Below are 12,463 nucleotides of genomic sequence, written 5' to 3'. Positions count from 1 at the left end.
GGCGCTCGGTCGCGCGCGGCCTGACGGGAATCGTGGTCCCCGCGTCGGACGCCCCCAGCGGCAGAGTGGGCGCGCGGACCCCAGCTCCCGGCGTGCCCTGCGTGCCGGCGCAAGTTAACGGCGGGCGGGGAGGGCGCGGCAGGGGGGGGGGAGCGGCGCTCGGGAGGGCGGAGTAAGGCGGGGGGAGGAGGGCGCCCACACCCCTCCCCCTCCCCGCCGCTCCTTCCCCCTCCCCCGACGTAAACTGGGATCCCTTTCCCCTTGTGTCCGCCATATTGGACTCTAACTCTGGTCAGCGGCGGCGCCGGGCCCGGTGGACTCGCCGTTGCTCCCGCCCAGCGGCCGCCCCGCAATTCCCGCCCGCCCGGCCCTCCCCGCCCGGAGGCGACCCCGCGCAGCGCCCCCCGCCTGCGGCCGGCCGGAGCGCCCCGCCGCTGCCTCAGCCTCCCCGCCTTCCCCGCCCTCCGCCGCCGCCCGCGGCCCCGCGCCCGCTCCGCGCCCTCCCTGCCCGCCCACCCGCCCGCCATGAGCCCGGCCGACGCCAAGCGCGGGGCCAAGCGCCGGAAGAACAAGCGGGGCGGCGGCGGCGGCTCGGGCGGTGGCAACGGCGGCGCGGGCGGCGGCAAGGCCGGCCCGGCGGCGGCGCTGCGCGGCTCCCAGGCCACGGGCCTGGCAGCCCCGGGCGGCGCGGCGGCGGCCAACGGGCCCCTCGGCGCGGGCGCGGGCGGCGCCGCCCCCGGAGGCTACTTTGAGGTAAGCGGCGGTGGGGCGGGGGCGGGCGCGGGGCGGGGGCCACGGGCGGCGGGCGCCCTGACAGCCTCCCGCGGGGCCGGCGAGGACCGCGGGCCGGGGTGGGAGGCGCCGCCGACCCGCGCCCCGAGCCTCGGGCCGGGCTGCAGCGCGCCAGGTGCCGCATCTCCCGGGAGCGCGGCGCCGCCTGCCCACCTGCACGGCGCTGTCACGGATCCGGGCTGGTGCCGTGTCGCCCCGCACCGAGGTCGTCCTTGAGGTTACTCGGGTGCAATTCCAGAATAATTGTGAGTCAGGTGACGAGCGGGGCTTCCCTCGCGGTGCCCACCTCCTCCACGCCTGGCGAATGATCATCGGGAAGTGCCTCCTAGAAGTTTTCTTGTTCTTCTCCAAAACGGTCATTTGAAAGATAACCTGACAGTCTTCGGAGGTGGCGGCCCTGGCTCTTCACCCCTGCTTTTAAAAAGTTTTTAGAGGTAATTGGTTGTCTGGTCACTCAGGTATATATTTAGGGTTTGAACTTAAGGAATTTGAGTAGTAATATTTTCTGTTTTCCTTTTGAAGGCAGCTAGCACACACTGCCTCTGCCAGTTGTGGATTGCTGCCACTTTTATTCCGCTCTTGGTCACAACACTTTACAAGACACAGTACTGGTACGTGGGTATGCAGTTGGCAGTCATTTCCACTCATTCAATTGTCTCCTGAAAGATAATGGGTTTTTTCAAAAGTTATGTTGTTAGGACTGTTAAATTAAGTTGTTTTAAAGATATTTGCAACAGTAACAACAAAAGCCTCATCAGGAGTATTTATTTGTGTGCCAAATTCCGAGACAGAAATTGTTTTATGCGGGATTCTAAATGTTGTGTTGGAAACAATGTGTAGTGAGAGCAGATAAGAAATCATTGCATATGGCATGGCTCTCTGATGCTTATACTATTATACGAATACACAGTGTTCTCTGCAGTTGGAGCTTCCTTTAGATTATGTTGTCAGATTTGTTTTGGGTGCTGGGTTGTAGCCCTGGAGGTTGCCATTTTCCAGTACACTGGAGAGCGAAACAGGTGTAGTGCTTGGGATCCAGGGTGAGGCTTATGCATTTGCATCGACGGAGTGTAAATTAAGGGCAGTGTTTGTTGCTGCTGGGGAGGGGAGGCTGGGAGATCTGCCTAAACAAATTCTTTACAAAAGTGTTTATAATATTGGCTGTAGTTGGGTGTAAAATACACCCATTTTTATTGATTTAATAAAAATTCTTATACTAGCCTTTCATACCATTATTTCAGGTTTAATAATTCTCCATTACTTTGCAATATTTGGCTAAAATAACCGTTCACTTATTCTTTTTTTTCTAATTTCTTTTTCATAATTTATTTTATTTATTTATTTTTGGCTGTGTTGGGTCTTCGTTGCTGGGCGCGGGCTTTCTCTAGTTGCTGAGAGCGGGGGCTACTCTTCGTTGCAGTGCGCGGGCTTCTCACTGCGGTGGCTTCTCTCGTTGTGGAGCATGGGCTCTAGGAGCGCGGGCTCTAGAGCGCAGGCTCAGTAGTTGTGGCGCACGGGCTGAGTTGCTCCGCGGCATGTGGGATCTTCCCGGACCAGGGCTCGAACCCGTGTTCCCTGCATTGGCAGGCGGATTCTCAACCACTGCGCCACCAGGGAAGCCCTCAGTTATTATTCTAATTACACTTTTTGAACTCACATAACCATACATCTAGTATTATTTTTGACAGGACTGTTTTCTGTTAAACTTATGAATCCAGAGTTTTGACCATGACCCACTATCAGCAATAAAATATACCACACACACACTCACACAGCAGGTTTTACAAAATAATACTCTGATACTTTTTGATCTTTTCTATTCCGTTCAATTTCATTAATAAAATGCTGGTTGTATTTTATTAATGAATTATTAATATTATTTTACTTATGTACTGTTGAGTTGTGACCCGAACCTTTAAAAACATTCTCTTTTACTATATTTTAAAGTTTTAAAGCTATGTCTTTAGTTTTAAAATTTCTTCACAAGTGTCTTAATAATAGTGCATCAAAGATACTCTTTATGGTAACAGGGTGATGCCAATCACAAAAATTCTTCATGTAATTCTGAAACCTCTGAATTGTTACCCTACAGATGGTGAGCTTTTTGGGACACCTTATCTAGAGCAGAACAGGCACCCAAGACAGCGTTTGTCAACAAGTAATGGTGAATGGGTACTGGCCCTGCATTTCCCAGAGAGGCTTATGATTCTTGGGGTGCATGTTTCCATTTCATATTGGGTCACCGGGGCAGAAGGTGTCTAAGAGAAATAAGAGTGGAAGGACTGTCTTGATTCTCAGGAGGGGTCTTAGGCCCACTGCCCAGTGTGCTGGGCACAGCACTGAGCGTTAGACCCAGGACCACCTTCATCAGAGGCGGCTTCTGAGGCAAAGAGGGCATTTTTGCATGTAGGTGGCTTCTACAAAGAAATGAGGGCTGTAGGATAAGTAGGAAAACATAGCTTATAGAGTCTTCGGCCCACAACAAAACTCTGGTGTACAAAGCTCAGGGGACACAAACTTGTTAGGTTCTGTGCCCTCAGGCACAGCCTCACACGCCCCGGTTTTCTAGGTGGTACGGCTTCCTGCTCCTAGGGTTGTTGGAAGAATTAAACGCCTGGAGGCTGGAAGGTGCTTACACAGTGGCTAATGGCACACAGTGCTGTGCATGTGCTTGATGGTCGTTTTCAGGAGGCTGGCCTGGCTTGCTTTATAGGGCTCTGCTGCAGGATGTTATTGATGAAGCTTTCCCACTTGTGAAATGATGATGTAAAAATGATGACATGCGTCTTGGACAAGTCCCGCTCTAACAGCCTAGTGTGGTGGTCTGCTCTAATGTGACAGTAAAGGGTTAGCCCTGAGTAAAAACTTGGTGGGTGACGGGTATCATGAAAATATCTTACTTTTTTGCATTTCTATTTTAAAACGTAATTTTCATAGTGTTCATGATGTATTAAGAAAGAGAGAAGCTTACAAAATAGAAAACAGTGTTTGTGGGAATTTCCTGGCGGTCCAGTGGTTAGGAATCCAAGCTTTCACTGCTGAGGGCCCGGGTTCAATCTCTGGTCCGGGAACTAAATCCTGCAAGCCGCATGGCATGGCCAAAAGAAGAAAAAAGAAAACTAAATCCTGCAGGCGCCATGGCATGGCCATTTTTGTAAAGTGTCTGTGTGTATATATGTTTGCATAGGAAAGTCTGATAAGGTATACACATCAAAATATTTTGTGGTGGAAGTTCTGATGGCTTTCTTTTTTCCTTTTTGCACATACCTCAAGCTTTAAGACTTTTCTACAATGAACATTACTTATGGAGCAAAAAGGTGAATGATACTTTTACAACCTGATATTACCAACAATTTTTCTTTTTCAAATAAAACTGGTTTTGGCTTTTCCCAGTCTTTAACAGTTAAACATTTAGGTATTTACACAAAATAAAAATATTTATGCCATCAGAATTCTGTAGTTGAATCGGTGTGCAAAATTAAGTCATACACATATTATTTACCAAAATTTTTGTATTGTGGAAATTGATCCGTGTTATTAGCTATTGGGATATCAAATTACACAAAATTTACACTTTTGGAGGGCTCAAATGGGAATTTAGGGCTACTTCTGTAATGCTGTTAGAGGTTTATAAAAGGAAGCTGTTTGGGGTAGGGATCAAAGTACATTTCAAACAGTGATATTACAGTTTTAAAGTCAGAGAAACATGTAGTGTAGGGAGCATTTGTAATAACGTAAATCCTCTTTCATTGCTGAAAAGGTGGCAAGAAGGAGATGTTATTAATGTTTGCAGGCCACCATACAGTGTATCCTGTGGTCAGATGGTGTGATTATTGGTCTTGGGGTATACTGGGATGCACTTAGAGGCCTTCCCTGTGTTGTAGAAATAGCTGCCGTGACGAAATGAGGTTTAGTCATTACTCTGTCTAGTGCACATTTGCCTTAGTGACCTGAGGAAGTAAAGATCTAGAACCTTTCGTGATTTAGCTAAGTTTGACAGTGGGTAAAGCTGCAGAGAGCATCTCTGTGATGCAGTATTCTATGTATGTGTACATCCATGGGACCAATATTTCAACATACAGAATATAGATAAAGCATATTCCCAGTACCCTAGAATGTGCCCTTGTTCCCTTCCTCGTCATCCCTACCACTGTTCTCATGTGTTTTGCCTGCTTTTGAATTTCACTTGAAAGTACTCTGTGCTGGTGCTGTTTGGCTCAACATGATGTTTGAGATGCATCTGTGTTGTTGATGTAGCAAGTCATCATTCTTTTCCATGGCGTGCAGTTGTCCACTGCGTGAATATTCCACAATTTATCCATTCTAATGCTGATGGACATTTGGCTTATTTTATTTTATGGCTGATATGAATCAAGCTGATATGCACATTCCTGTACATGCTTTTGGTGGATAAGAGTGTTCCTTTTTGTTGAGCATATACCCGAAGTGGATTTGCTAGGTATACCTGTGGTTTGACTTTAGTAGATACTGTCAGAGAGGTTTTCTAAGGGGTTTTACTGTATGCTAATCAAAAAAATTAACGTGTAGTAAAATATATTTTGTATGTATGTATATTGGGCTTGTGGCATGCGGGATCTCAGTTCCCTGACCAGGGATTGAACCTGGGCCACAGTAGTGAAAGCCCGGAATCCTAACCACTAGGCCACCAGGGGACTACCCCGAATTTGTATTTTTTGATGTACAGTTGTTTGGACTTTAACACACGTGTAGATTCATGTACCACTGTCGGGATACAGAGCAATTTCATTACCCAGAAAGGCTCCCTCCTGCTGTTCCTGTGCAGTCACACTCTTCCCCCACCCCTAAACTCTGGACAGCCACTTACTGTGCTTTTGTCTTCTGGGGAAGTCATATAAATGGAATCATACAGTATGTAACTTTTTTTTTAAGTTTTTTTTTTTTTCGATGTGGACCGTGTTTAAAGTCTTTATTGAATTTTTTACAGTATTGCTTCTGTTTTATGTTTTGGTTTTTTGGCCGCAAGTCATGTGGGATCTTAGCTCCCCGACCAGGGATCAACCCCCATCCGAAGTCTTAACCACTGGACCACCAGGGAAGCCCCTAGTATGTAACTTCCTGAGGCTGGTTCCTTTCACTAAGCTTAGTCACTTTGAGATTCATCCAGGTTGTTGCAGGTATGAATAGTTTGTTCCTTTTTACTGCCAAGTAGTATTCTGTTGTATGGCTGTGCCACAGTTATCCATTCTTCTATTGGTGGACGTTGGGGTTCTGTTAGTGTTTGCTGATGATAAATAGAGCTGCTCTAAAACATTTGTGTACAGGTTTTTGTGTGAAAGTAAATTTTCATTTCTCTAGGGTAGATGCCAAGGAGTGGGAGCAGGGTCATGTGGTAACATTATAAGAAACCGCCAAACTATTTTCCAGAGTGGCTGCACCATTTCGACTTCCCACCAGCAGTGATGAGAGTTCAGTTGCTCTGCATCCTTGCTAACACTTGTTAATGTCAGTAGATATTATTGTAACCATTAATAAATAGGTGTGTAGTGGTGTTGTGGTTTTAATTTACATTTCCCTAGTGACTACTGTTTTTTAAAAAATTAATTAATTAATTTTTGGCTGCGTTGGGTGTTCGTTGCTGCGCACGGGCTTTCTCTAGTGGTGGCGAGCGGGGGCTGCTCTTTGTTGCGGTGAGCGAGCTTCTCATTGCGGTGGCTTCTCGTTGCAGAGTACAGGCTCTAGGTGCATGGGCTTAGTAGTTGTGGCTCTCGTGCTCTAGAGCACAGGCTCAGTAGTTGTGGCACATAGGCTTAGTTGTTCTGCGGCATGTGAGATTTTCCTGGACCAGGGATCGAACCGTGTCCCCTGCATTGGCAGGTGGATTCTTAACCACTGCACTACCAGGGAAGTCCCTCCCTAGTGACTACTGTTATTGAACACTTCATTTGTTTATTTGCCATTCTTGTATACTCTTGGGTGAAGTGTTTAAGACTTTGCTTATTTTTATTTATTTATTTATTTTAGGATTTTGCTCATTTTTAATTGAGTTGTTTTATTTTCTTAGTTTTGAGAGTTCTTTATAATTCTGGTTATGAGTCCTATGTCAGATTTGTGATTTGCAAACATTTCCTTTCAGTCTGTAGTCTTATTTATTTATTTGTTTATTTATTTATTTATTTGGCTGCACCAGGTCTTAGTTGCGGCACGCATGTGGGATCTAGTTCCCCAACCAGGGATAGAACCCAGGCCCCCTGCATTGGGAGCACAGAGTCCCAACCACTGGGCCACTAAGGAAGTCCCTGTAGCTAGTTTTTATATTTTATTAACTGTCTTTTGGTTTTTTTTTTTTTTGCAAAGAAAAAAATTTTGATGAAGTTTGGCTTCCTAGTTATTTCTTTTTTGGGTCATACTTTTTGGTATCACGTCTAAGAACTCTTTCTTTTATAAAATCTCATGTTATAAAGATTTTTTTCCTATATTCTAAAAATGCCATAGTTGTACATTTAGATCTGTGATTTATTTTGAGTTAATTTTGTATAAGGTATCAGATTTGGGTAGGGGTTCTTTTTTTTTCTCCCCCTATATAGTTGTCAGGTTTGTTCCAAACCCATTTGTTGAAAGGATACCCTTTCTCCATAGAATTGACTTTTCACTTGTGTCAGAAATCAATTAACCTTACTTGTGTGGGTTATTTCTAGACTGTTATTTTGTTCCATTGATCTATGGGTCTATCCCATTGCCTATGCCACATTGTCTTAATTACTGTGAGTCTTAAAAAATTAACAAGGTGGTTCCTCCAGCTTAAAAATAATTGTTTTTGCTATTTAGTCATTTTGCTTTTCCATGCATTTTAGAATCAGCTTGTCTGGGTCTACAAATAATTCTGCTGGGCTTTGATAGGAGTAGCCTTAAATCTGTAGATCAGTTTGATGGAGAATTGACATGTTAACTGTGTTGAATTCTTCCAGTCTGTGAACATGGTGTGTGTTTCTGTTTATTTGATTATCTTTGATTTTTTTAAAAAATTGAGATAGAATTTACGTATAGCACATCTTTGATTTCTTTCATCAGTGTTTCGTAGTTTTCAGCATACATATCCTGTACGTGTTTTTTTAGATTCATAAATTATTTCATATTTTTTGAACTTTTGTAAATGGTGTTTTTAAGAATTTCAGTTTCTTTTTATTCATTGCTGGTATATAAAGATGTGATTAATTTTTGTGTTCAACTTTTATCTGTTGATCTTGCTAAAATCACGTATTCTGAGAGTTTTTTTGTGGGTTTATTGAGGTTTTCTGTGTAGGTAATCGTGTCTGTGAATAGTGAATTTTTTTGTTTCCTATTCTGTATGCCTCTTATTTGTTTTTTTTTCCTTATTGCACTGGATAGGGCTTTTAGTACAATTGCCTTGTTTCTGACTTTAGGGGGAAAGCATTCAGTCTTTCACAATAAAGTGTGATGTCTATTGTAGATTTTTTTGTAGATGTCCATTATTATGTTGAGGAAGTGTCTTTCCATTTCTAGTTTGCTGAGAATTTTCTCAATAGGTTTTAAAATTTTCCAAGTGGTTTTTGAATCTACTGATATAACTGTGTGTTTTTTCTTCTTTAGTCTGTTAATGTGGTAGATCACATTTTTGATTATTGGATATTGAGCCAGCTTTGCATTCCTGGAATAAACCCTGCTTGGTCATGGTATATTACTCGTTTTAAATTAATTGCTGGATTCATTTTACTAATATTTTGTTGAGCATTGTTACATCTATTTATTATATGGTATACGTAAGTAGTTTTCTTACATTGTCCTTGCCTGGCTTTGGTGTTAGTATAATGCTGGCCTCATAAAGCAAATTAAGAATCGTTCCCTTCTATTTTAGTAGTTTGTGCTTTTCAAAGAATTGGTCCATTTCAACTTAGTTGCTGAGTTTATGTGTGCAGAATTGTCAGTAGTGTTCCTTTTATCCTTTTAATGTCTGTGGAGGTCTGTGTCCTCTCTTTGATTCCTGATATTGGCAATTTGTCTTCTCTCTTTTCTGCCAGTCTTGCTAGAAGTTCATCAAGTTTTTAATCTTTTTAAAGAACCAGCTTTTAGTTTTGTTGATTTTTTTTTTCTATTATCTTTCCTTCTTGATTTCATTATTTAAAAAAAATTTTTTTTAATTTTTATTTTATTTGTTATTCTTTGCCTTATTTCTTTCTTTGGGTTTATTTTGATTTTTCTTTTCTAATTCCTTAAAGTAGAAGCTTAGATTATTGATTTGAGACTATTTTTCTTTCTTAATATACATATTCTCAATATATATATTTCCTTATATATATGTGTGTATATATATATTTATATATACACATGCTGTAAACTTCCCTCTTAGCCATAATTTAGCTTCATCCCACAAATTTTGGTATGTTGTACTTTCATTTTCATTCAGTTTAAAACATTTTCTAATTTCCCTTGAATCTTCCTGTTTGTTTCATGGGTTATTTAAAAGTATGTTCTTTAATTTCCTGTTATCATGTTACTGTGTTCTAGTCTAATTCCAGTATGGTCAGAGAACATGCTTTTATGATGTTAATTATTTGAAGAATTTTAAGGTTTTATGGTCTATCTTGGTGAATATTACTTACGCACTTAAAACATGTATATTCTGCTATTTTAAAATTTTTATTTGTTTATTTATTTATTTTTGGCTACATTGGGTCTTCATTGCTGCATGCGGGCTTTCTGTGGTTGCGGTGAGTGGGGGCTACTCTTTGTTGCGGTGCGCGGACGTCTCGTTGTGGTGGCTTCTCTTGTTGCGGAGCACGGGCTTCAGTAGTTGTGACGCATGGGCTCAGTAGTTGCAGCTTGCAGGCTTAGTAGTTGTGGCACATGGGCTTAGTTTCTCCGCGGCATGTGGGATCTTCCCGGACCAGGGCTCGAACCCGTGTACCCTGCATTGGAAGGTGGATTCTTAACCACTGCGCCGTCAGGGAAGTCCCTATTCTGCTATTATTGAATGGAGTGTTCTCTCAAATGTCAGCTAGATTTTTTTTGTTTAATGCTATATTCTTTCTTTTTAAAAATTTGTATTGGTGTATAGTTGATTTACAATGTTGTGTTTCAGGTGTACAACAAAGTGAATCAGTTATACATTAATTCTATATTCTTGATGATTTTTTTGTTTACTAGTTCTGTCAGTTGCTGAGGGAAGAGTGGTGAAGTCTGGCTAAAATTGTGGATTTCTTCATTTCTCCTTACAGTTTGTTTAGTTTTTGCTTCATGTACTTTGAAGATCTGATGTTTGGTGCATATACATTTATGATTGTTATGTCTTCTTGGTGACTTGACCCTATTTTTCATTTATGTTCCTCTTATCCCTGGTAGTTTTCTTGGCTCTAAAGACTGCTTTGTCTGATACTAGCATAGCCATTCCAGCTTTCTTTTAATTGGTATTTGCATGGTATATGTTTTTGTTTTCTTTTCCTTTTTACCTACCTATATACTTTTATTTGAAGTGGGTTTCTTATAGACAGCTGCTTGATTAATTTTCATTAATCATTAATATTCATGTTTTTACCTTTACTTGTATTTCATTTACTTGGAATATGCTTATTAACTTGAGGCCTTTTTTCCTGGCTTGATTACTAATTGAATATCTATTTGGTGCTAGTGTGGGGTGCTTCTCTGCATTGTATGACTCTGTTGGACCTTTTTTGACCCTATGGGCTTTCTGAATACAGATGGAGACACAAGGTGACTTTATTTTAGAGACCATATAATCAGAATGAGCTGAAATTGAGTAATTTGTATCTCATGAGCCTACAAGACATTTTTTTTTTTTACAATTCAAATCAATGTTAGTTTCTAGGTTATCTTTGAGTAATTCCAGTAATATTTGTGGCATTGAATTATCACACCTCCTGTGGAAATTAACTTTTTCTCATTCATACAACACAAAGAACATTTTTCTCTTGATTTGAGTACATTTTTAGTTACATCTTGAAACTGAATGAGAAGTTAGGGAATTTAACTTCCGATGACCCAGGATTTTTTTTAACAACCTTTTTATTTTGGAGTAATTTTAGACTTACAGAAAAGTTTCCAAGTTAGTATAGAGAGTTCTCATAGTCCCTTCACCCAACTTTCCCTAATGTTGACATCTCCCTTAACTTTTGTACATTTGTCAAAACTAAGAAATTAAAATTGGTACAGTATTGTTAACTACAGACTTCACTTGCGTTTCACTGATTTTTCCGCAAATAACCTATTTCTGTTCCTGGATTGAATTCAGGACACCACATTGCATTTAGTGACCTAGAATTTTAATTATATTTAGCTGCCTCATCTATGAAATGGGAATATTGGTTTTTATTTTCCTCAAGAATGTTCTATAAAAGCTAATTAGTACTTATGTTTAAAATATAGTAGTAATATTATATTAATTTTACTTATTTATTTTCAAATTGTATTTATTTTTGGCTCCATTGGGTCTTCGTTGCTGCACACGGGCTTTCTCTAGTTGCGGTGAGCGGGGGCTACTCCTCGTTGCGGTGCGCAGACTTCTCATTGCGGTGGCTTCTCTTTGTTGTGGAGCACAGGCTCTAGGTGCATGGGCTCAGTAGTTGTGGTTTGTGGGCTCTAGAACGCAGGCTCAGTAGTTGTGGTGCACGGGCTTAGTTGCTTCACACATGTGAGATCTTCCCAGACCAGGGCTCGAACCCCTGTCCCCTGCATTGGCAGGCGGATTCTTAACCACTGTGCCACCAGGGAAGTCCCTATATTTATTTTAAAATTCACTGAGATCGTTATCTATTTAATAGTTTGCTACAAGCTTATTTTTTTCTCTAGAAGTGCTTGGCTGTTATTCCACTGTGGTGAAAGTAGCCCAGCAAGGGAAACACTCTCTACAAGTTCCTGCTGAGAGCTTAGCCCCCTCTTTAGAGATTACTGAAGGGGGTGACCTGTCAGTGCAGGTACATCCCTAGTTGATGCTCAGGACAGCTTAGAGAAGGGAGTTACCAGCCCTTTGCCAAAGCTGTTTGGTTGCCTTGGATAAAGAAATTCCATAAGTGAATTCTTGGTTTTCCTTATAATATTGTTGTTGGTTTCTGTTTTTAAAAACATAAAAAGCAGCATCACTCATTAAGTGGCTTAAATTGTAGTTACTATCAGTATTCTCTATTTTTATTTTTTTTCTTTTGGCTGCGCCAGGTGGCTTGCAGGATCTCAGTTCCTGGATCAGGGAATGAACCCGGGCCACAGCAGTGAAAGCGCCGAACCCTAACTGCTAGACCACCAGAGAACTCCCCAATATACTCTTCTCCTTTAAAAGAACAATTGTATTTCACTTGTAAAAAGAAAAATAGGAAGGTTGGATCTGTCAACCAGTCATTCCAATTACATGCCTCTCTACAAACCATGATTTGATACTCCTTTGCGTGTTTGCACATTTACTGATGCCCATACCAGTGTTCCAGTTGGAATGCTGGGATTGGCAAATCATAGACTCATAGAACTTTAGAACTGGGCGGGACAACAGCAGAACACACATTTATTGCTGAGACAGTATTTGCTAGCTGAGGAGAGTGAGGCCCAAAGAGTTGACTTTGAAAAATTCTTTTAATTGTCCTAGCGAGGGTCCTCTCTTGCACCTTTCAGCTCCTGGTGGCATTTATTACTTATCAGTAGTCACCCGAGATATAAAATCCTCCTGTTA

General features: G+C 41.9%; 1 protein-coding gene across 2 annotated transcripts in view; it reads left to right on the top strand.

Annotated features, from left to right (window-relative positions):
- Positions 1-253: 253 nt before the first annotated feature.
- Positions 254-12,463, top strand: part of FAM193A (family with sequence similarity 193 member A) — a 170,148-nt gene continuing 157,938 nt past the window's right edge. For both annotated transcript variants that reach the window (XM_057546530.1, XM_057546529.1), the window contains exon 1: positions 254-753. In XM_057546530.1, coding sequence (XP_057402513.1) covers positions 526-753 — 228 coding nt within the window. In that variant the 5' untranslated portion in view covers positions 254-525. The remainder of the gene's footprint in view (positions 754-12,463) is intronic.

Source organism: Balaenoptera acutorostrata, chromosome 5, assembly GCF_949987535.1.
Source record: "Balaenoptera acutorostrata chromosome 5, mBalAcu1.1, whole genome shotgun sequence".
Taxonomy (NCBI): Eukaryota; Metazoa; Chordata; class Mammalia; order Artiodactyla; family Balaenopteridae; genus Balaenoptera; species Balaenoptera acutorostrata.
Note: the sequence above shows the minus strand (reverse complement) of the source record. Positions and strands in the feature narration are given on the sequence as shown.